General features: G+C 41.5%; 1 protein-coding gene across 2 annotated transcripts in view; it reads left to right on the top strand.

Annotated features, from left to right (window-relative positions):
• The window catches only part of scarb1 (scavenger receptor class B, member 1), a gene marked incomplete at its 3' end in the record, with an annotated part of 35,962 nt that extends 11,030 nt beyond the window's left edge, over positions 1-24,932 (top strand). For both annotated transcript variants that reach the window (XM_034216164.1, XM_034216165.1), the window contains 9 exon segments: positions 3,695-3,836; positions 5,112-5,315; positions 5,806-5,901; positions 6,790-6,905; positions 7,943-8,109; positions 10,529-10,647; positions 23,251-23,324; positions 23,476-23,527; positions 24,786-24,932. In XM_034216164.1, the coding sequence (XP_034072055.1) occupies positions 3,695-3,836; positions 5,112-5,315; positions 5,806-5,901; positions 6,790-6,905; positions 7,943-8,109; positions 10,529-10,647; positions 23,251-23,324; positions 23,476-23,527; positions 24,786-24,932 (1,117 nt within the window).
• Positions 24,933-25,000: the final 68 nt, after the last annotated feature.

Below are 25,000 nucleotides of genomic sequence, written 5' to 3'. Positions count from 1 at the left end.
AAATCGTCTAATATTGGCTATATTTTTATTTTATTATTATATATTAGCTCAAATGTTTTGTATAATTAAATGTCAGAAAATAAATTAAGAATTAACCTAAAAAGTAAAACTATGAATCATTTTTCTCAGCGCTGAAAAATTATTTAATATTTTTTATACTTAAACTACAATTGGTGAAATATATGTTTTTTACAATATCAGAAACAGGGTTTATTGTCAAGAATATGAATATATATAATATATTATAGGAGGAATTTACCTTGGTGTACATGGGGCATACATAAACAGTTAAATTAGAACAATTGTATAAAAAAAGGACCAAAAAGTATAAAAATCTATTCGAGAAAATGTATTAAAACGTAAAAATATAAAGAAATATTTACATGAAATAGATATATAAAAAATAACTACGTACAGTATAATATGACAGACATGTGTCATGGCCTGGCTCTTGGCCATAACAAAAACGTGGAACGGACCCGATATAAGGAAGATATTTATTGTAAACAAAATAACTACCATGATGGGATGTGTTAATCAGTAAGCACAGTAGTGTGTGAACGTGGTGCAAGGTGTTGAATGCCAAACTAGTGCACCGATACTTGAAAGGTACCGCGATACCCTGCCGTTCAAAACGTTACGATTCCTCCGTTTCATTAGTATCGGTACTTTAAGAATGACGGCGAAAAGTACTCCGGTGAGAAAGCGCTGTTTTAATAAGAGCCGTGTGTGTTCAGCGCTCTGCTTCCACTCCCTGCACTGCAGCCGTGCCTGCAGTCCCTCCCCTCTCAAGCACGCTCTAAGTCCCTCCCCTCTCAAGCACGCTCTAAGTCCCTCCCCTCTCAAGCACGCTCAAGTCCCTCCCCTCTCATGCACGCTCTAAGTCCCGCCCCTCTCAAGCACGCTCTAAGTCCCGCCCCTCTCAAGCACGCTCTAAGTCCCTCCCCTCTCAAGCACGCTCTAAGTTCCTCCCCTCTCAAGCACGCTCAAGTCCCGCCCCTCTCAAGCACGCTCTAAGTCCCTCCCCTCTCAAGCACGCTCAAGTCCCTCCCCTCTCAAGCACGCTCTAAGTTCCTCCCCTCTCAAGCACGCTCAAGTCCCTCCCCTCTCAAGCACGCTCTAAGTCCCTCCCCTCTCAAGCACGCTCAAGTCCCTCCCCTCTCATGCACGCTCTAAGTCCCGCCCCTCTCAAGCACACTCTAAGTCCCGCCCCTCTCAAGCACGCTCTAAGTCCCTCCCCTCTCAAGCACGCTCTAAGTCCCGCCCCTCTCAAGCATGCTCTAAGTCCCTCCCCTCTCAAGCACGCTCTAAGTCCCTCCCCTCTCAAGCACGCTCAAGTCCCTCCCCTCTCAAGCACGCTCAAGTCCCTCCCCTCTCTCGTGCACGCTCAAGTCCCTCCCCTCTCTCGTGCACGCGCTAGCTGCCAGAGCATGTGAGAAAACGAGAAGCATGGCTGCAACAGCCGCTGCGCCTCGGCTTGTTGACAAAAAAAACCGCCAGAAGCGAAATTTGGAAGTATCTCTGACAGTGAGGTTATGTTCTATTTTTTGTCGGAGACCTCATTGTGTTGAATGTCATTTCTGTTTAATATACAAATCTATTTTGACAAAAAAGTAGTTTGAGATGATGCTTATTTTGATTTAATGCGAATTATTGTCATTTATTTTATTTATTGTTGTCATTGTTTAAACGTTTGTGTTCTGGTGTGAAATAAAGCACAATAATTACATTTAAGACTGTTTCCCTTTTTTTAAGAAAAGTATTGAAAAATAATCGGAATCGCAATTCTTGACTTGGTATCGAAACCAAAATATTGGTATCGTGACAACACTAATCCAAACTAATGCCCCTTTCACACCAACGCGGTTCCAGGGCCGGTTCGGAGCTGGAGCTTGAAAAGCACAGTTTTTTCCTGTTCACACCGCAGCGGAGCCGCCTCTAGGCTCCGGAACCCAGTTCGTTTCAAGCACCTAAAAGTTGTCGGTCTAGAAAGCAAGCACCGCATACGTCACGCTTACGTCGGAGGCGGGGGCAGGGGTAGGGGCATCAGTTTTAATGTTATACCATAGTAATTAAAGCTGGGTATTTTGAGCTTGGCGCATGCAGAGGCTAACAACAGCTAGCTCTAACGCCATCGAATAGGACGTATATTTACCTTCTTTCTCCTACGGAATCGTTGTTGAAGTTGATGATGATTGTAAAGAACTTTTGAATGTAGCATGTAACGACGGTAAAGTTGGTAGTAAAGTCGTCCCATTTGTTCCATTTCGTTTCGACAGAGCAAAATCAAAACGAGTAGCGCTTCAACACAATCTGCCATTGTTGTCGATGTGAGGGGTTTCCGCACGGTTTGGCTTTATGAAGCAGGCACGCAAACGGTTACGTCATGACGCAAACGATGACGCAATGTCGCAGCACCAGTCGGGCTCTGAGCGGTGTGAACAGAGCGGGAGCTGAACCGAAGAACCGCTTCCGAACCAGAAAAGCTCTAACACGGAGCTAGAACGGGAAAAGCCTTGGTGTGAAAGGGGCATCAGAGGAAGGGAAACAAAAGCATATAGGTCAGGCAGCTGCTCTCAAACACAGATCCTTCCACCGAGAGAGCGAGCAAGACTCTGGCCGTTTCTCAATATCGAGTACACCTGCTGCAGAGCCACTATTTGAAGTATTCTACGTCATCGAGTGGCGCCGAAGGACTGTTTAAATGCATGTTAAATGGCCAGCATTCAGCGCCACTCGAGGACGTAGTATACTTGAAATAGTGGCTCTGCAGCAGGTGTACTCCACATTGAGAAACGGCCTCTGGCTCGGGCCTTTCACTCCTCAGGTACCGGCGGCCAGGTGCCCTCAATCAGCGCTGATAGGGAGGAAGGGAGAACGTTAAAGGGACACACACACACACACAACAGGGGAGAGTAAGGCAGGGGTCGTCACACATGCAAACAAATATGTGCAGTATTGGTTTGAAAAGTGCAAAGCCGTGCAGATATTAAAACAGGTAGCTTTGTGGACAAATAGATAGTGTGCCTTTATGTAATCAATGCATAGTGTTTATGGGATGGCTGAGTCAGTCTTTATCTGCTGTCTTCCTCTTATGCTCTGCTGTTATGTATTAGTGTAAAGTGTACCTTGAACTAAAGGGCGTGCAAACAATAAAGCTTCCATAATGTTATAACAACAAAGTAATGGTGGTAAAAGTCAAAGAAAGCAATGTTATCTACCTTTTTTAAATACTCTCTAGTTTCCTTTAGAGGTGCCGGATACCTGTGATTTAATTTCTAGCATCCTTTCAGGAGAATATTAGGCAAGACCAAGGATACATAGCAAACGCAAGATAGCTTTTTCTAGTTAGCACATTTACTGTAAACATGGCAATTTAAGATGTTTCATATCTGCAATAAAATGTCATTTATTAACTATAAGCAAAAATAAAAACTGGATACAAACAATTTTGATTTAAAATAATATCCCATTTAATATAACTATTTATATAAATTCTAATATATTAGTTAACATTATTTGGGCTATCTATCTATCATTATTATAATAAATTGATATAGTATATATGCCTATTTATATGGGTGCAAGGTAATTACTGAAGTGTATCAACATTTGTCTAAACACCTTCTTGCATCTGAAACGTTGAAATGACGGGAGAAAAACTATTTCTTCACATTTTCTTGTCTTTTTTCAGGAAACGGATCCAGAAAGACAACATCACGTTTCACGACAACGGTACCGTGTCATACCGAGAGTACAGAACGTTTTACTTTGAGCCGACGATGTCCTCGGGGGACGAGTCCGAAGTTGTCACGATCCCTAACATGTTGGTGCTGGTAAGACTTTAATTCCTCACTAATTAACTTCCATTTAGTACATCATGTGCACTATGCATTCATATATTTAATTGGGTAGAGCAGGCATTTTCCTGTCTCAAATTTAACTGCCGTCACATTTATTTATTTACCTTCATTTTTTTGCTTTTATTATAATAGTGCAGATACATTTGAAAGGGTCTGTTTTTGGTTTTTAGCCTGAAGTAAGTTCTGTGGTTCTGTGGCGAGACGCCTAAACATCATCACGCCCAACATTAGCCACCTTTAGCTTAGCGGTGGTGATGTGAAGTCATGTGATCGTGCTGTAGTTCCTCTATAGCCCAATATTAGCCTCCTTTAGCTTAGCGGTGGTGACGTGAAGTCATGTGACCGTGCTGTAGTTCCTTTATAGCCCAACATTAGCCACCCTTAGCTTAGCGGTGGTGAACTGAAGTCATGTGACCGTGCTGTAGTCCCTTTATAGCCCAACATTAGCCACCTTTAGCTTAGCGGTGGTGACGTGAAGTCATGTGACCGTGCTGTAGTTCCTTTATAGCCCAACAATAGCCACCGTTAGCTTAGCGGTGTTGACGTGAAGTCATGTGACCGTGCTGTAGTTCCTTTATAGCCCAACAATAGCCACCGTTAGCTTAGCGGTGGGGACGTGAAGTCATGTGACCGTGCTGTAGTTCCTTTATAGCCCAACAATAGCCACCTTTAGCTTAGCGGTGGTGACGTGAAGTCATGTGACCGTGCTATAGTTCCTCTATAGCCCAATATTATCCTCCTTTAGCTTAGCGGTGTTGACGTGAAGTCATGTGACCGTGCTGTAGTTCCTTTATAGCCCAACATTAGCCACCCTTAGCTTAGCGGTGGTGAACTGAAGTCATGTGACCGTGCTGTAGTTCCTTTATAGCCCAACATTAGCCTTCTTTAGCTTAGCGGTGGTGACGTGAAGTCATGTGACCGTGCTGTAGTCCCTTTATAGCCCAACATTAGCCACCTTTAGCTTAGCGGTGGTGACGTGAAGTCATGTGACCGTGCTGTAGTTCCTTTATAGCCCAACAATAGCCACCGTTAGCTTAGCGGTGTTGACGTGAAGTCATGTGACCGTGCTGTAGTTCCTTTATAGCCCAACATTAGCCGCCTTTAGCTTAGCGGTCGTGACGTGAAGTCATGTGACCGTGCTGTAGTTCCTTTAGCTTTTTGCTTCAGAAATCATAAAGTGGTGTTAATATGTGCTGAACTAAACGTGTAAGTATCACAAACGTTGAGATTTCTGCTCCTTGTTTTCAGGGAGCAGCAGGGATGATGGAGAACCTTCCCTACGCCGTGCGGTTGATGATCAGCGCCACTTTTAAGACCTTCAAAGAGGGGCCCTTCCTCACGAAGACGGTGGGGGAGCTGATGTGGGGCTACGACAGCGGCCTGGTGGACTTCCTGAATAAATGGCTGCCGGGCATGCTGCCCTCAACGGGGAAGTTCGGCCTCTTTGCTGAAGTGAGTGATTTAAAGGCTTCAATGTCACACATGGGGACAAGAAACACGTGAAGAAAGCTGTGTCCAGATGTGCAACATGGTTTGGTTTATACATACTGAGGAAAAGGGACAACATGTATATTACCATGCAAGCTAAAGCTTTTAGCAACAATGAGACATTAAACTATTTGGTTGGAAAAAATTGGATTGAAAAAAATGTGGTTTAGATTTTTTTGATGAAAGAAAAAAATACTTTATTATTTGTATTATCCCCTTAAAATTATGATTATTTTTTAATATATAAACTGAAATGTATATTTTTCATATGGTTAATCATTAATCAGGCTGTTGTTTTTGTTATTATTATTTATATATATTTTTCCTTCACATCAAATATATATATAATTTATAATTGTAATTATATTGTATGAAAAATAAATGCGTAAAAAATAAATATTACTAGAATGTATTATTATTATATAATAATATTATATATTATTTCTATTTTTAGTTCAACAACTCCAACACCGGCCTGTTCACCATCTTCACCGGAAAAGACGACATCAAGAAGATCCACCAAGTCGACTCCTGGAACGGACTGACGGAGGTGAGTCTTCAAAGGTCTCCTATCATGCAAAATGCACTTTGTGATGTCTTCTCTACATCAACTTGTGTCCCCGGTGTGTCGGGGAACTCACGCAGCGTCAGGAAATAAAACCCTCTCTCTTTTCCTCCGTACCCAAATCTCTAAAAACGGGGAGCAACGGAGCTGATCCAGATTTGCGTCCGATATGACGTAATATCTGAAATGTGGCCCAATCAGAAACGTTGCTATCAGAAACAATGCCCGACTGTTTTGGACGTAATATGGTCGGTGTTTACATTAGCATCGCTAACACTCAGAGCTAACCTGTACTGGAGAGCATGTGTGTGAAGAAGCAGGAAGTAAAAAGGAACTCACCTTGTGGTATAACCGGCAAGAGAGAAAGCCTTTGAGCTCCAAACTGTTTCAGAGAGAATCCTTGATAATCCATGATATGGTGCTTTCATCACGGCAGCATTTAGTTTAGACAGTAGCTGCCGGGTCCCGCATGAGCTCAGACCCCTCCTCTTTAAAGCTTTATACCCAAATCAGCACTTTGGAAACAGGAAGTGAAATAGAGAGATTTGAGGCATGGCTAGAATGATCTGTTTGGTGTTTGGAGCAAAACACTTCAAAGACATGTTTTTTATATATTTTTAAATATCTGAGACCTATGCCTAAAAATATCATGATAGGTGACCTTTAAAATCACTATTATTCACTTTTTAATTATTACATTTTTATTCTGATTACAGAAAAACTAGGGGTCGAAATTTCATGAAACGTTGAAGCATATTCTGAGGAAAAAGCACCTAAAATTAGGAGTGGATTCGAATCACGGAGCGGATAAATAACACTTTTTACTCATGGGAACTTCCTTTCTAAATATTGCATTTTTTGTTTGTTTACTAGCTGAACTACTGGAAGACTCCTCAGTGTAACATGATCAATGGAACGGCTGGACAGATGTGGGCTCCATTCATGACCAGAGAGAGCACCTTACCTTTCTACAGCCCCGACGCATGCAGGTAAACACAAACTACATCTAATCAAGTACTGCTCTTAAGTATAACTTTCAGGTACTTGTTCTTTTAATAGAGTATTGACATAAGAGCGGCACAATCTGGGAACAAATATAAAAAAGTTACTCCTTCGTTCTGTAGTATGTTGACTTCCAAAAATAAACATGGATGCCAATTATTACGTATATTGTACCAAAACAAACAAACATGGACGCCAACTGCAACGCGTTCCTCTCCAGAAACAAACATGGACGCCAACTGCAACGTGTTCCTCTCCAGAAACAAACATGGACGCCAACTGCAACGTGTTCCTCTCCAGAAACAAACATGGACGGCAACTGTCACACGTTCTTGGACCAAAACAAACATGGACGCCAACTGTCACACGTTCTTGGACCAAAACAAACATGGACGCCAACTGCAACGCGTTCCTCTCCAGAAACAAACATGGACGCCAACTGCAACGTGTTCCTCTCCAGAAACAAACATGGACGCCAACTGTCACACGTTCTTGGACCAAAACAAACATGGACGCCAACTGCAACGCGTTCCTCTCCAGAAACAAACATGGACGCCAACTGTCACACGTTCTTGGACCAAAACAAACATGGACGCCAACTGTCACACGTTCTCTCCAGAAACAAACATGGACGCCAACTGCAACGCGTTCCTCTCCAGAAACAAACATGGATGCCAACTGCAACGTGTTCCTCTCCAGAAACAAACATGGACGCCAACTGTCACACGTTCTTGGACCAAAACAAACATGGACGCCAACTGTAATATGTTGGTTTTCCCAAAACACACAATATAAATACAATTATATAAATATGTATATTTTAAATATATAAATAAATAATGATTATGAAAAGTATTTTTTTAGTTTTTATTTCATCAACAACATTTTGATCAATTTTTTTCAATTACATTTTCTCGAATCTAAATTGTTTTTTTAATATATATATTTATTCGGATAAAAGTATTATTACCGTCTTTTCCTCCTTTCTTTTTTAAAATCCTTTCTCCCCTCTTCATCCCTTCAGATCCATGGAGCTTGTGTACCAGCGTGACGGGAAGATGCAGGGAATCCCTCTCTTTCGATACGTTGCTCCCAAAACACTGTTTGCTAACGGGACGGATTACGCTCCTAACGCAGGATTCTGTCCCTGCAGACAATCAGGACTACTGAACGTCAGCAGCTGCAGACACAGTGAGGACTCTTTAAAGTAGAGACACTACATACTGATATACACCTGAACATCAGCAGAAGAGGACTCTTTAAAGTAGAGACACTACATACTGATATACACCTGATCATCAGCAGGAGAGGACTCTTTAAAGTAGAGACACTACATACAGATATACACCTGAACATCAGCAGGAGAGGACTCTTTAAAGTAGAGACACTACACACTGATATACACCTGAACATCAGCAGGAGAGGACTCTTTAAAGTAGAGACACTACATACTGATATACACCTGAACATCAGCAGAAGAGGACTCTTTAAAGTAGAGACACTACATACTGATATACACCTGATCATCAGCAGGAGAGGACTCTTTAAAGTAGAGACACTACATACAGATATACACCTGAACATCAGCAGGAGAGGACTCTTTAAAGTAGAGACACTACACACTGATATACACCTGAACATCAGCAGGAGAGGACTCTTTAAAGTAGAGACAATACATACTGATATACACCTGAACATCAGCAGGAGAGCACTCTTTAAAGTAGAGACACTACATACAGATATACACCTGAACATCAGCAGGAGAGGACTCTTTAAAGTAGAGACACTACATACAGATATACACCTGAACATCAGCAGGAGAGGACTCTTTAAAGTAGAGACACTACATACTGATATACAGCTGAACATCAGCAGGAGAGGACTCTTTAAAGTAGACACACTACATACTGATATACACCTGAACATCAGCAGGAGAGGACTCTTTAAAGTAGAGACACTACATACAGATATACACCTGAACATCAGCAGGAGAGGACTCTTTAAAGTAGAGACACTACATACAGATATACACCTGAACATCAGCAGGAGAGGACTCTTTAAAGTAGAGACACTACATACTGATATACACCTGAACATCAGCAGGAGAGGACTCTTTAAAGTAGAGACACTACATACAGATATACACCTGAACATCAGCAGGAGAGGACTCTTTAAAGTAGAGACACTACACACTGATATACACCTGAACATCAGCAGGAGAGGACTCTTTAAAGTAGAGACAATACACACTGATATACACCTGAACATCAGCAGGAGAGGACTCTTTAAAGTAGAGACACTACATACTGATATACACCTGAACATCAGCAGGAGAGGACTCTTTAAAGTAGAGACACTACACACTGATATACACCTGAACATCAGCAGGAGAGCACTCTTTAAAGTAGAGACAATACATACTGATATACACCTGAACATCAGCAGGAGAGGACTCTTTAAAGTAGAGACACTACATACTGATATACACCTGAACATCAGCAGGAGAGGACTCTTTAAAGTAGAGACACTACATACTGATATACACCTGCACATCAGCAGGAGAGGACTCTTTAAAGTAGAGACACTACATACTGATATACACCTGAACATCAGCAGGAGAGGACTCTTTAAAGTAGAGACAATACATACTGATATACACCTGAACATCAGCAGGAGAGCACTCTTTAAAGTAGAGACACTACACACTGATATACACCTGAACATCAGCAGGAGAGCACTCTTTAAAGTAGAGACACTACACACTGATATACACCTGAACATCAGCAGGAGAGGACTCTTTAAAGTAGAGACAATACACACTGATATACACCTGAACATCAGCAGGAGAGGACTCTTTAAAGTAGAGACACTACACACTGATATACACCTGAACATCAGCAGGAGAGGACTCTTTAAAGTAGAGACACTACATACTGATATACACCTGAACATCAGCAGGAGAGGACTCTTTAAAGTAGAGACACTACATACTGATATACACCTGAACATCAGCAGGAGAGGACTCTTTAAAGTAGAGACACTACATACTGATATACACCTGAACATCAGCAGGAGAGGACTCTTTAAAGTAGAGACACTAAATACTGATATACACCTGAACATCAGCAGGAGAGGACTCTTTAAAGTAGAGACACTACATACTGATATACACCTGAACATCAGCAGGAGAGGACTCTTTAAAGTAGAGACACTACATACTGATATACACCTGAACATCAGCAGGAGAGGACTCTTTAAAGTAGAGACACTACATACTGATATACACCTGAACATCAGCAGGAGAGGACTCTTTAAAGTACAGACACTACATACTGATATACACCTGAACATCAGCAGGAGAGGACTCTTTAAAGTAGAGACACTACATACTGATATACACCTGAACATCAGCAGGAGAGGACTCTTTAAAGTAGAGACACTATACTGATACACACCTGAACATCAGCAGGAGAGGACTCTTTAAAGTAGAGACACTACATACTGATATACAGCTGAACATCAGCAGGAGAGAACTCTTTAAACATGGTCTCTGCGGAGATGGTTTTATCGTTAAGGTGTATCATTTTATAATTTACTTTTTATTTCCCAGACTCTCCAGTGTTCATCTCTCACCCTCACTTCTACAACGCTGATCCCGTGCTGCTGGACTACGTGCAGGGACTCAATCCAACGGAGGAAGAGCACGGCCTCTTCATAGACATCCATCCAGTGAGCACACACACACACACACACACACACACACACACACACACACACACACACACACACACACACACACACACACACACACACACACACACACACACACACACACACACACACACACACACCACACACACACACACACACTCACTTTTAATCTTTGTAATACAGGTGTTTATAGAGTGATTGGGACATCAGGTGGTTTTAGTGTTGTGTCCTTGAGGTCGTGTGTTGTCATCTTAAAGGTGGATTGATTACGTATCAAAGCCTCGTTATCTCTGCATCGTTATCTCCGCATCGTTATCTCTGCATCGTTATCTCCGCATCCTTATCTCTGCATCGTGGCTCAGAGTCTCTGCTTGAACCTCAGGCTTTCTGCAAGTATTCAAATACTGGAATGAGATTTTAAAACATTTTAAGACAAAATACCAACATTATATAATAAAATAATAATACAAAATACAAATGCTAAATAAAACAAGATTTTCAAGTAATATAATAAAATAATAATAGAAAAGATTAAATGCTAGATAAAATAAGAAATTATCAAGTTATCACAAAATAAATAAAAAAGTTAATAATTATTATCATTTTTCTTCAGAAAGTGGCCGATTTCATGAATAGATTTGACACCAAATAACAATGTGAATATATATTTTATTATAGTTTTTTAGATGGTCTCTTACAAATACCCTTTTTTTTCCACAGCCCTGAGTTTGTTTACCTTAGTTCAACCAGGAGAGACTTCATTTTGTTTAAAGAACATGTATCGACACATGCCATATGATAAATGTTAAGTCTTTGGCGATTAGACCCCGATCCTGAAATGCTATATCTAAAGGGGGAAACGCAGCCGTGAGCGTAGGGAACCCCCCGGGGTCTAGACACTGGTGATGATGATGATGATGATGAAGATCTGGATATGATGAGAGGAGGCGGATGGAGAGGAGGTGGATGGGGAGGAGGCGGATGGGATGGGGAGGAGGTGGATATGATGAGAGGAGGTGGATGGGGAGGAGGCGGATGGAGAGGATGGGATGGGGGAGGAGGTGGATGGGGAGGAGGCGGATATGATGAGAGGAGGTGGATGGGGAGGAGGTGGATGGGGAGGAGGTGGATATGATGAGAGGAGGTGGATGGGGAGGAGGTGGATATGATGAGGAGGAGGTGGATGGGGAGGAGGTGGATATGATGAGAGGAGGTGGATGGGGAGGAGGTGGATGGGGAGGAGGCGGATATGATGAGAGGAGGTGGATGGGGGAGGAGGAGGTGGATGGGGAGGAGGTGGATATGATGAGAGGAGGTGGATGGGGAGGAGGTGGATATGATGAGAGGAGGTGGATGGGGAGGAGGTGGATATGATGAGAGGAGGTGGATGGGGAGGAGGCGGATGGGATGGGGAGGAGGTGGATATGATGAGAGGAGGTGGATGGGGAGGAGGCGGGCGGGGAGGAGGCGGGCGGCAGCATGAACACCTTAAATCACAGCTGACTGCAGGAGAGAGGAGAACCATTTCAAAGTTTGGCTGCAGCTCGCTGATTGGCTGCTGGAGAATGAGGTGAAATGTAATAGGTTAAAGAGACGCCCGTGATGAGCTGACTATAAGCAGCTGCGGAGTGAATGTATACCAGTCTTCCTGAAAGGTCTTGCGCTGAGCTTCATGTCACCCCGGTGGAAAGTGCAGTGAGAATCAGCTTGAAGGAAGTCCCCGTGTCACAGACAGATTATACGTTCAAAAAGTCATCATGCCCTCTTTTGTTATCGTCCTGATTGTCATTATCATCTCTTATCCTCATCTGTTGGCGTTGACCTCCAGCTGATGATAGCGAACTGTCCCTGAGGCAGAGCTTCAGTTTTACAGCCGTGCAATAACAGTAAAAGTACAATGATGTTGTTTCAATTAACCTGACCACCGTGTGATAAGCTAATTGGTAATTGGGCTGTTTGGCCATAATTGCTGAGCAGATTTAACGTTGTATAACAGAGGAAAGATTCCAGGTCATCGAGATAACAATGAAGTTAACTATTAAGAGGAATCACTTGTGGTTTATCTCAATGGAAAAACAGCATTATTGGAGGAAACACTGCTTATAACTAAATGAAATAAATGATATCGCAGATCTGTAATAACAATAATACATTTGATTTATAGAGGGCTTTTTAAGGTACTTAAAGACACCTTAACTGGTCACATTAGCACTTAAAATATACAAAATACAACAGCAAACTGTAGTTTACAATAAGAGAAAATATATATAATAATCAGAATCCAGTTTATTGACCTAGTATGTAAACAGAAATGTGACTTTATTATTTGTTTATCTCAAATAAGCATTTCTCAAATAATGACTTAGCAACTCGTAGTAAAAACAGGATCTGCAGCAGATATTTTTAATGGCTCTTCTTTGCACACATGTCCTAATTCCCCTGGATAAATGATAAGCTTTCAATTCAATGTATTACTAGGCCAGCTGTTTACATCATATATAACATGGGTCCCCAACCCCCGGTCCGCGACCGGTACCGGGCCGCGGAGGTGTTACTGCCGGGCCGCGAAATAGCTGTGAGTTTATCGTAATATTTGCAGAATTATAAATATATACAAATATTTTATCAAAAAAAAATCTTTTTATTTTATTTTATACCAGTCATATTATTTCATCCAAAACATACAACATAAATCAAAATTGGTTAGCATAAAGTCTCAGCCTCTCGTGCGCAGAGAAAGTTACAGGTGGTGCGCCAAGTAGGAAGAGGAGCGCAGGAGACAACCGTTTAATCGTAGACTGTTCTGTGTGTGGGGGAATGGCAGTGCAGACATTATTTAAGATATATTTCGAACTCGGACTTCATTTTAAGGACATTGCGGCCAGGGGTGCAGAGCTATTTTTTTATTTGTAAAGCCTCCTTCACTTCATGAAATGGCTGCAGCATCAGGAGGCAGCCTCTGAGTAGTGCAGCACCAGCCAACACATCCTCACTCCCAGGTCGGCCTATGTTGACGTTATGTCAAGTCCCCTGTCGGCTTTTTCCAACGCAAGGGGGGGGGCCTTAGCGTCCATTTTCAACGCAAGGGGGGGGGGGCCCTTAGCGTCCATTTTCAGCTTTCCGGGATGTCCATATGCTTCTATGGACGCTCATGGAAGCACGGCATTCGTTTGTGTCGGCTGCCCTTAAAGGCAATGTGAGCGTCCATTCTCATTGGATAACGGAGAATTGTACACCCGGAAGTAAGTATTCCCCTTACTGTGGATTGATTGTACAGTGATATCTGCACTACTCATCGACTAAAAAACACCAGATTATCCTTGTTAATTACACAACATTGATTGGTTTAAATTGTGTGAAATGCTTTTGTATTTTTCCCCTTCGATTCGGAGAAACAAATGTGTTTTCGGAGTAAAGGATGGCAGAAGACACTACACTACCCAGAATCCCCAGCTATCGTTTGGACTACACCATGTGCTCTGTTTGACGTCACGTGATCTTCAAATTTCTCCCTGAAGAAAAAAAAAACATGGCCGAACTTCGTTTTATTCTCGATGGAAAATGCCTATTTTAAAGTTAGTTTGGCCATTAAAATGCGTTTTGATGTCATTTGATGCGAGAAATATGAGTTGTTGTTTCAGATTATGTGTGCAGTGGATGTACATGATCTTTAGTTTGCTAGTTATTACGAAGATTACTTCAGGAAATTGCGTCCATAACGTTTTCATTGTTACCAAGGTGGTTGCTAGGGACGCTGCTATCGATATTATTTCTGTTATGTTGTGTAACTGTTTAATGGTGTTATCTTTATTGCTACCCCCTTCCCCTGTCAATGTATAGTGTTGGTCCACAGCGCAAACATATTAGTTTAACAAAATCCGCATCTAAAGATAGCCTACGTTATTTTCCCCTGTGCAATTCCAGTCTCACATCTCACAGCACATCGTCATTAACAAATACCGGAAACAGACCGAAAACATTTAAAAAAAATACAATAATACTTTATTCCGAGTGTGCTTGCTTTTCTCTTTGGAAGTCATCACATAACAGCATTGTAATACACGGTTCGGCTGCATTAAATATTACATATCTGCCGTAGTTCTGTATTTATAGAGCCCTGATGAGAAGACTTCTAGACAAACAGGAGGAACTGAAAACGTGACGTGGATCATAAATATATCAGCCATTAAACAACATCTTACATTTCTTTTCACACAATACGTCTCCTTGCAGTATCAACACTAATTCGGCTGACTTTTATATTTGATCCAATTGGTAGATAGGCTGTATTTACACCATAAAGGTGCACAGCTGATATAAAGGGACACCTAGTGGTTAAAGCATGTTATTGAATATCATTATTTTTATCATTAGATATTAATAGGATCCATATAAAGTATATTAATTACTCGTTATTCTCTACTAATAGTTCATTAAAGACTGTATATAATGACTATTTTGCACATCCCTTTCAAGATTTCATGATTTTCTAAGGTTTATTGACATATCATATAGGCCTACACAACTATGGTGTAGTTATGCATTGAATGAAAAACTTGGGTCGCAGGTTCCTCAATAGTGCATTACAAGACATCTATCAATATTTGTGCGTACCTCCAGCAATGTTAACTATGTTGAAGCACTTATTTTAACTGATATTATACATAATGTATTATACTCTTATAAGATGTTTGTAGATATTTCATCTCCGACCTTGTCAGGTATTGAACAATCAATAAATAAAGAACACAGAATTGTTGAATATAAAACACAGAATTTGTGTGATTATACTAAATGATTTACAAATAAACACCACTGCATATTTAACTGTTACACATGCTGATGTAACGCAAATGTTCCAACTTGAGATCAATAAAGTATATCTTATCTTAAGCTGATCGATGGCTATACTGCCATATTTGCAAAATGTGCCTCTGAACCTTAACAAGTGCATGTTTCAGGCTTATCAATTAATGTAATGTAATGTTATCAATTAACAACAGGGGTCACAAACATAAGACCAGCTGTTAAATAAAGCTCTTCTGACCTTAGCTGGCATGTGTGTATATATACAGTATATAATGCTGCCCATTATGGGCACAAGCAATTTTCACCCATTTATTAATTATATGTTTTAAATGTGAGTGTTTCCTATCCCCTAAACCTCCAGGGATGTACACAGTTTAATACTGGCAACTTCTTATTATGGGAAATACGAAAACGTCTTTTAAAACTACTACTCCCAGTAGAGACGTGCCATAGATAGAGAACATGTTGCGAAACAGAATAGCCAGCATGTGTAGTTCTGGGGACGGGGTGGGGGAGGGGGGGAGGGGGGGACGCGGTGGACCCGTTCAAATCCAGTTTTGGACAGTCTGAGTGCTGTTCGAGGCTCGGCGTAACCCTCGGAGCACACTCTCCAATCACAGAGCTTGAGGACTATCACGGGGTTTGTCAAACAGAGCACATGGTGTAGTCCAAACGATAGCTGGGGATTCTGGGTAGTGTAGTGTCTTCTGCCATCCTTTACTCAGAAAAAATATTTGTTTCTCCGAATCGAAAGGGAAAAATACAAAAGCATTGCACACAATTTAAACCAATCAATGTTGTGTAATTAACAAGGATAATCTGGTGTTTTTTAGTCGATGAGTAGTGCAGATATCACTGTAAACTCAATCGACAGTAAGGGGAATACTTACTTCCGGGTGTACAATTCTCCGTTATCCAATGAGAATGGACGCTCACATTGCCTTTAAGGGCAGTCGACACAAACGAACGCCGTGCTTCCATGAGCGTCCATAGAAGCATATGGACATCCCGGAAAGCTGAAAATGGACGCTAAGGGCCCCCCCCCCCTTGCGTTGAAAATGGACGCTAAGGCCCCCCCCCCCTTGCGTTGGAAAAAGCCGACAGGGGACTTGACATAACGTCAACATAGGCCGACCTGGGAGTGAGGATGTGTTACACCAGCGCGTACACACCGCCTTCACTGTGTTCCCCACTGCAGGCTGCTATGTTTCAACCACACACACATCTAACACACACACACACACACACACACACACACACACACACACACACACACACACACACACACACACACACACACACACACACACACACACACACACACGCACACACACACACACATCGAACGGCCGGATTATTCCCCCTATTACTCGTTGTATGAAGGAAATGTCCGGTCACAAAGGTGCATGATGTGTGTGTGTGTATGTGCTCTGCTCAGCTCCGCTGTGTGTGTGTATGTTCGGTGTGTGTGTGTGTGTCCAACAACGGCATTTGTTTTCAAATTACCATGAACAGTAATTTACACGCATCTGGCCAACTCCATAGGTATGTGGGTGTTCCCAAAAGAAGTTTAATCTTAATCTCGATGTGCTAAATGCTGTCGGAGTGCACCAGAACGAACGCCCCGATATGACGTTATTATTGCTGGCAAACAGGGGTCTCACTGACATTTCAGTTAATCAATATGTGTACAGTGGTCCTTATTGGTTTGAATTGTATCCTGGTTTTAAACGTTGTTAATATGTTTTGGATGCATATTGGTATTTCTTCAGGCTGTTAAATACAATTAGCCTCTGTTGCCACCTGCTGGTGAGTAAATATTCAAATCAGTTAAAATTGACAACCGGTCCGCGAATTTTTTTTAATGTATCTGCCGGTCCTTGGCACAATAAAGGTTGGGAACCCCTGATCTATAACACTCAATCATAAATATTATAAGATGATTAACCATGGAGGTAGAATAAGAACTGGATACAGCGTGGGAGGCGGGATCTCGTTCTTTCCTATGAGAGCTGCTCATTGGTGCATGAGGACAAAATGGCCCAACTTTTGAGAGAGCGAAACGTCACAGATTACCCAGCATGCCTTGCTCTCAGAGCAGAAGAACCCGTATGTGCGCTCATAGAGCATGCGCAGTTGAGTTGCCCCTTAAGCCCCGCCCCCCGAGCTCCCACTCTCGGCTCACTAGAATGAATGGAGAGAAAATAAATCTTGATTCGGCTTTTAGTGCATTTTACAACTTTAAGGACTTAATTATTCTAATAAGGGCTATAAAATAGTTCCAGGGGGTCCGCGGGGTCTTAAAAAGTATTCAAAGTTGATCAATCAATTTAGCGAAAATGAAGGCTATTAAAAAGTATTAAAGGGCATTTTCCAAGGTGTTACATTTTGTAGCTTGTTTTCAATAAGTATATAAATGGTCCAGAGAAGTTGTGTTCTACAGTCTGCCTGAATGTAATCATTGCGTAGGTGTGTAGTGTGATTCTGTGTAGTTTATTGATGGCATCCCGTTGGGTTTGACGTCATCTGAACAGGACATCGCACGCTCACTGCTTGATAGCGCGAAGCTCCGTTTACGCCGGTTGCTAAGCAACATCGTTATGGGGAAATGCAAGTCTGTGTCTCTTGGGAACAATGCCTAAATCAAATACTACTTTCTAATGGTTTATTTTTCTAATAAACCTTGTATTGGGTTAGTCACACAATTCATTCTCTTGTGCTTTGTTCCATCTGAATTATGATAAGGAGTTATCACAAGCTGTTAAGTTGTGCTATCTTACAATCAATGCTGTATATAGTCAATGTGAGGTGAAGTGTGTCGCCAATGTAACCGGTTAAAACTCAAAGTGGCGATGAGGTCTTAAAATGTATGGGGAGGGTCTTAAAAAAGGTCTTAAAAGGTCTTACATTTGACTTCAGGATTCCTGCATATACCCTGGGTTCATACTGGGTAGTTTATTTAGTTTAAAAAAAGTATCCGCTGATTTACAGACGTCTCTTTCCCGATGTTAGTCAATGGGAGAAAGTAGTTTTGGGCCGGGTGACGTCTGATACGGAAGTTGCAGTACCGCCGTTTGGACACTACGAATGTTGGGCACAGAGTCCGGCGCACTTCCTGGGGGCTTGGGATTAACATGCACTTGTTGGCGTCCATGTTTATTTTGGTCCAAGAACATTTAATAGTTGGCCTCCATGTTTGTTTTCGTACAATTATAACACTTGGCATGCATATTTGGTTTTAGGAAAGAACATGTTTTCAGTTGGCATCTACGTTTATTTGGGTATAATATATGTAACGGTTGGCGTCCATGTTTGTTTTTGGAAACAAACCATATTACAGTTGGTGTTCATTTTTTATTTGGTACAAGAACGTGTGACTGTTGGCGTCCTCGTTTGTTTTGGTATGATATATATAATAATTGGCGTCTATGTGTGTTTTGGGAAATTAACATAATACAGTGGGCATTCATTTTTTATTTGGTACAAGAACGTGCAACAGTTGCCGCCAATGTTTGTTTTCCAAGAAGAACCTGTAATAATTGGCATCCATGTTTGTTTTTGGAGAAGAAGATGAAGTAGTTGACGTCAATGTTTGACCAAAAACAATCAGTGCAATCCAAGTCGTGTTGTTTGTTGGGTTTTTGTTCTGCTAGATGCCAAGCTTTAGGTATTGTGAGGACATTGCGTGTGGCAGGAAAACATTACAGACTCACAATACAAACAGGAAGCAGTGAAGGTCTGTCGTGAGACGCTTCTTTTGAACTAAATCACGGGGGAGCTTTTAAAATCTTCTGAGAAAGTGTTCAACGAAGTGAACCCAGAAAACTTGCTTGCTTTAACGAGGATTAAGTGAATACTTCCTCTAAAAAACACACGGTGTGTGACGGCAATCTCAAATTAACTGCTGAGGTAACGCTGCCAACTTAAGACATCAAAGCCATTTTTTGTGTTAATGGTTTTTGCCTGACGTGGGAAGTATTGTAGTACAAATACTTTGTTAGTGTACTTAAAGGTGGGGTAGGTAATTTTGGAGAAACCAGCTAGAATTTGAAAATACACAGCCGGAACAAATCTGCCACTTCCTCACAGAGCCCCTCCTCCAACACACACGAACGCGCACATGACCAATGAGGGCACGAGGTGAGTTTGTGCCCCGATGGAAGGCTGACAGGCAGGTAGGCCATCCAGTTACTTTAGCCGGCTCAGATGATTGGTCGAGCTTTTTACAGTATTACGGCTTCCACTGATGAGATTTATTTATGGATTTATTGTCAAAGCACTTCAGATATTCATTGCGGGATGTTAAGAGCATTCCATGGAATATAACAAAAAGTGTATCTCGAGCCGGTTTCTCAAACTTACCCCACCTTTAAGTGGATGTTTCTGGTTTCAGTACTTTACTCACAAATACTGAAACTTTCTACTTCTCACTTAAAACAGGCTTTAGTTTTAATCTGCATTTGGTGGCGTTATCATTATTTTTAAGAGTCATTGCGCGCCTATTTCAACCTAATATCATGCCGAAAACACGATCTGTGCATATATGACGATGACAGTATTACAATTTGAAATAGAATATGTTTATTGTTCTATTAATATAAAGGGAGGTCAGGTACTCTTTAAAACAGCTGCTAGTTATGGGTTCTTTTTACTGAAGTACATTTCAAAGCCTCTTTACTTTGACTTGAGGAAAGACGTTTAGTCAGTACTTCTACTTTCACCAGAGTATCTTTAAACACGAGTATCTGTACTTCTACTTGAGGAAAGGATGTGTGTACTTTTGCCCTCTCTGTGTTTAGGAGAAAGTACTTCTTATAATCTTAATGTGAGCCTCTTATTCTTGATATTATTAAAGATATGAAGTGGCTTTCTCAACAAAAATGCAAACTAATAAACATATATTTCTGTAGTTATGAAACACTTTCTTATATTCTTTAAATGTATATGTTTATCATGGTTGTTTACGTCTTTAAACTTGACTTTAATGACAAATGATCGTTCAGTTTCAATATTGAAATTACTTGACATAGGATATATAAAAGGAGGAATTGTTTCGCTAGATTTGGTTTCTTTCGGCTCACAATTATTTAAAATCAGTTCTAAAAATGCATCATTTCTGACAAAAGAGAATATATAAATCCACTAAACCTTTATTTCTGGACAAATAATAAGAATTGAGATGAAACCCTCTGTAACGGTACCAGGAGGCTAGTACTAGGACTATTTCTACTTGTACTTCAGTAAAAGATCTGAGTACTTCTTCCACCTCTGTTTGCAACTGTACTCTTCAGGAGCATAAAACGCAATCTGTCCCGTGAGACCTCGTGTTCGTGTCCTCTCGTAACTCTGCAGAAATCCCGCTGGTTTGAAGCCGACACAAATGTATGATACGAGTAAAATCACTTGACCCTCTGAACCTCCTTCAGAAGGAGAAATACATGAAGTGTGAAACACAGAAAGCCTTAAAGTCTTATGAAGACCTGAGGGACTCTGAAGACGCACAGGAGTTCAATTACAGTGAGAAGAAGAGAGCAGTAAAACATCTTCACTGACGGAAGAAACAAGTCATAAAATACACGTTTGACCAGAAGATGATCCGTATGCAGAATGTTCCATTTCATCATGATGCAAATAAAGATCAGCACTTGAGTAAGTTAACAAAGAAGAAGAATGGAAGGGATGAACCCCTCTTTAATGGTCTCACATGCAGAGCACACAGTGACATGTGTTCTCTGCTTTTAACCCATCCCAGTACCGGGAGAGGAGTGCACCAGCTGGGCGTAAGAAAGTAGGTCTTAACTCTAACGTCGGGCTTAGTGATTCGAATTTAGTTAAGGAGTCTAGTTTATGTTTATGTTTATTAAGGATCCCCATTAGCTTTTGCTCTCGACAAAAGCTACTCTTCCTGGGGTCCGACACTTAAAACAATACAACAATAATACAGCAACATTTAGGACATAAGTCCTGACATCATTAACAACATTAAAAACATCACCAATATCATCAACAACATGCGATCAAATGAAGTTAGGGTTCACAGCTCACAGGGTACGGTCATCAGTCGATGGCCCTTCGATCTCTTCTTGAAAGAGAGCAGTGGGCAGCTGTTGCACAGCGCCCGGGGAGCAATGGGAGTGGGGGGGTGTCCGGTGCCTTGCTCAAGGGCACCACGGCAGAGCAGGAGGTGAACTGGGACCTCTCCAAGTAGCAGTCCACACTCCATATTTAGTTCGGGGACTTGAACCGGCTCCCAGTCCAAGCCCCTCCTGACTGAGCCACAAAACCTTCCACATAAGAGACCTTTTTACATATTTTAATCATTCCTTTGAATATCGTTTTCTGTGTCTGATCCTATTTACCACCTGTTGTATTTAAACACCTGTTATTTCCCCGCTCTGCTGTACGATGGTAATGTTTGGGAGGCTCGTGTTTTGTCACGTAAACAGGATATCCTTTCTCTCTTTTATCTGTAAAAAACAAATGTTGTCTGGAGCTCGGGACGTTTCATTTCTGCATATCAGTTTTACACTCACCAGCTGTGAAGGATTATTGATTATATGAAAAGGTTTTTTGCATTTAATTGTTCAATATATTTTATTTTCTGCTTTTTGATTTAAGGTATATAATACTTATCCTATAATCTCCCAAATATACAGTTTAGTAATTGAGATATAATGCTTACAATAAGGCACGTTTCTTTGTTTTATTCTATTTTACTATATTAAGATAAGAAGGACTTTATTGATCCCAATTTGGGAAATGTTTGTGTTGCATCAGCATAAAAGACATGGCATTGTCCAATACAAATGAAAAGACTAGAATAAACAAGAAAGTAGAAAATATATATGTTGAATACATTTTTTGGTTGATTGGTCGGCTCGCCCACTCTGTTCTGATTGGTCCACCCCCGTTACAGCGGAACATCAGTGATTATGTGTTACCATGGCGTTTGTTAGCAACCAGGAAATGACACCAGTGATGACAAACAGATGAGAATGCTGCGTGGGGTCTGGGGGCCGTGTGGGGGGGACGTTGAGGGGCTCGCTGCTCTGCCCTTTGAGGCTCGACAGTGTGAGCGGCATTACTGGTGTTGTTTCCTGGTTGCTGCGTGGGGTCTGCGAGACACAGCGAAACCCAGCCTGAGCACACACACACACACACACACACACACACACACACACACACACACACACACACACACACACACACACACACACACACACACACACACACACCATGTATACACCACTTCAGGGGACATTACATTGACTTACATGCATTTCCTGGAGACTTATCCTAACCTTAACCATAACCAACACACGCCTAACCCTAACACTAAACCTAACCAAGTCTTCACCCTAAAATTAATGACTCCCCTCATGGGGACCTCCAATTTGTCCCCATAAGGGAGGCGAGTCCCCACACGTGATATGTAAACAGATTTAGGTCCCCACAAGTATAGGTGTGTGTGTGTGTGTGTGTGTGTGTGTGTGTAGGGTGCACTTTGAGGGTTTGAGCCTCTGCAGACCGTTCACATGCAGAAGCTTCATAACAACAAGGGGACGGGTGATAACCAGAAAGCATGACATGGGACCTTTAAGGATTTGTGTTCAAGCCAATAAGAAAATAAAATAAAAATAAAACGTCCTTGTCACATGAGGATGTCCTTCCTCACTGCACTGTGTGGTAACATGGGAACAGTTTAATGTTCCTTTATGGTGGAGATTCAAATACTTCCCACTCAGTTTTCTGTTTTGCACATTAAAGTCTGTTTTATTCCCCGTTTGAGCGTTTCCCTGCGTCTCTCCTCAGATGACGGGCGTTCCTCTGAACGTCTCCATCCGCCTGCAGCTCAACCTCTTCATGAAGACAGTGTCAGGAATCACGTAAGGGAATATTCCCCGATCCGCCATAACGCCGTTAATGTGTGTCGTGCATTGTGTTTTTCATTCATGCATTGTTTAATAAGACAATCTTCCACTTCCTGTTTGCATTACCCTCGGTGAACCCTGGGATGTTGTTGTTGTTGTTTTTCAGAGAAACTGGCAAGATCGCTGACGTGGTGATGCCCATGATCTGGTTTGAGGAGGTCAGTTTAACATTATTAAAGCTATTAAGTGTATTTATATATAGATTTGTTACCCTTTAAACAAGAAATATCCACTTTTTCCATCCCATATTTGACCAGTGTGTTATCGTCGTTGTTGTCGTTGTTTGTGTATCATTTCTGTTCAGAAAATGTTGTATAAAAGCATTTGATGGTAGCAGTTATTATATTAAATGTAATATTGAATAATCAATTTCTTGCACAATTAATATACATATAATATATCCTGCATTATATTTGTTACTGGAAATGTGTGTTTCCTCATGAGAATATATTTGTTAATGCTTTTTCTATTTCAGAAACATTTTGGATTGTTTATTTCTTGTGTCTTAGTTTCTCTTTTGAACACTGCCTTGTTTTTTATGCTGCAAACATTTCTTATAAGTACACGGTAACAAAGGTTTTTATATCAAATGTCAAAAATCAAGCGATAAGCATTATCTGAAAATAAAATGTTGAATAAACCTATGTTGCCTTAGTATGACCCTGAGTGTCGCGGCCACAATCATATCGAACTAAAACAGATAGTTAACTTAACAGCCGCTGAGGCACTCGTTAGCGGGTCTTACGCAGGGCAATGATCCAGGTCCAGACAAGATTCTCCGTTGTGCATTTTATTCCTATAACAAAGTACAATGAACAGGTTTCCTATATCTCTTTCCTATATCTCTTTCCTTAAGCCTTTCCTTAAGCCTTTCCTATGGCTTTCCTTAAGCCTTTCCTTAAGCCTTTCCTTAAGCCTTTCCTATGGCCTTCCCTTGTGTAGCTTGAAACACCCTGGTAAGAAACCGTTCGCTTAGTGCTCTGGCTCCCACCTGTCTCCAATATATGCAATTACACCAGCTGTAATCACCCAGTGCCCAAAACATGCCTTCAAAATAAAAGCATAGAAACTACTTTTAACTAAGAATATATATAAATAAATGATAATAATAAACACTATAAACAGCAAGAACATAAATGTTAAACTATTAAATAATATAAAGGATTGGATTTGAATATACTTTATTAATCCCCATGGGGAAATTGTTTCTCCGCATTTGACCCATCCTAGTGTTAGGAGCAGTGTAGGGAACGGTGCCTTGCTCAGGGACACCTCGGTAGCACTTGGTCTTGCCGGGACTTGAACTGGTGACCTTCCAGTTGCCAAGCCAAGTCCCTATGGACTTCGCCACCACCGCCCCTAAAGAGATATATATATAGCTCCAACACTGAGGCTCAACATCATGTGTTTCCTCAGAGTGGGTATATCGACGGCCCGATCCTCTCCACCTTCCACACCAACCTGGTGGTCCTCCCAGCGGTGATGGAGTTCATGCAGTACGGCTTCATCGCGCTCGGCGTCGCCACCATCATCATCGCCTCGCTGATGCACCACAAGTTCAAGGTAACGCTGAAACTAACCGGCACCCTGCTGTGACGCTGTCTAACTGCACGGAGCACGGCAACACACGC

Source organism: Gymnodraco acuticeps, unplaced genomic scaffold, assembly GCF_902827175.1.
Source record: "Gymnodraco acuticeps unplaced genomic scaffold, fGymAcu1.1, whole genome shotgun sequence".
NCBI classification, from domain to species: Eukaryota; Metazoa; Chordata; class Actinopteri; order Perciformes; family Bathydraconidae; genus Gymnodraco; species Gymnodraco acuticeps.
This window is presented reverse-complemented; position numbering and strand designations above follow the sequence as displayed.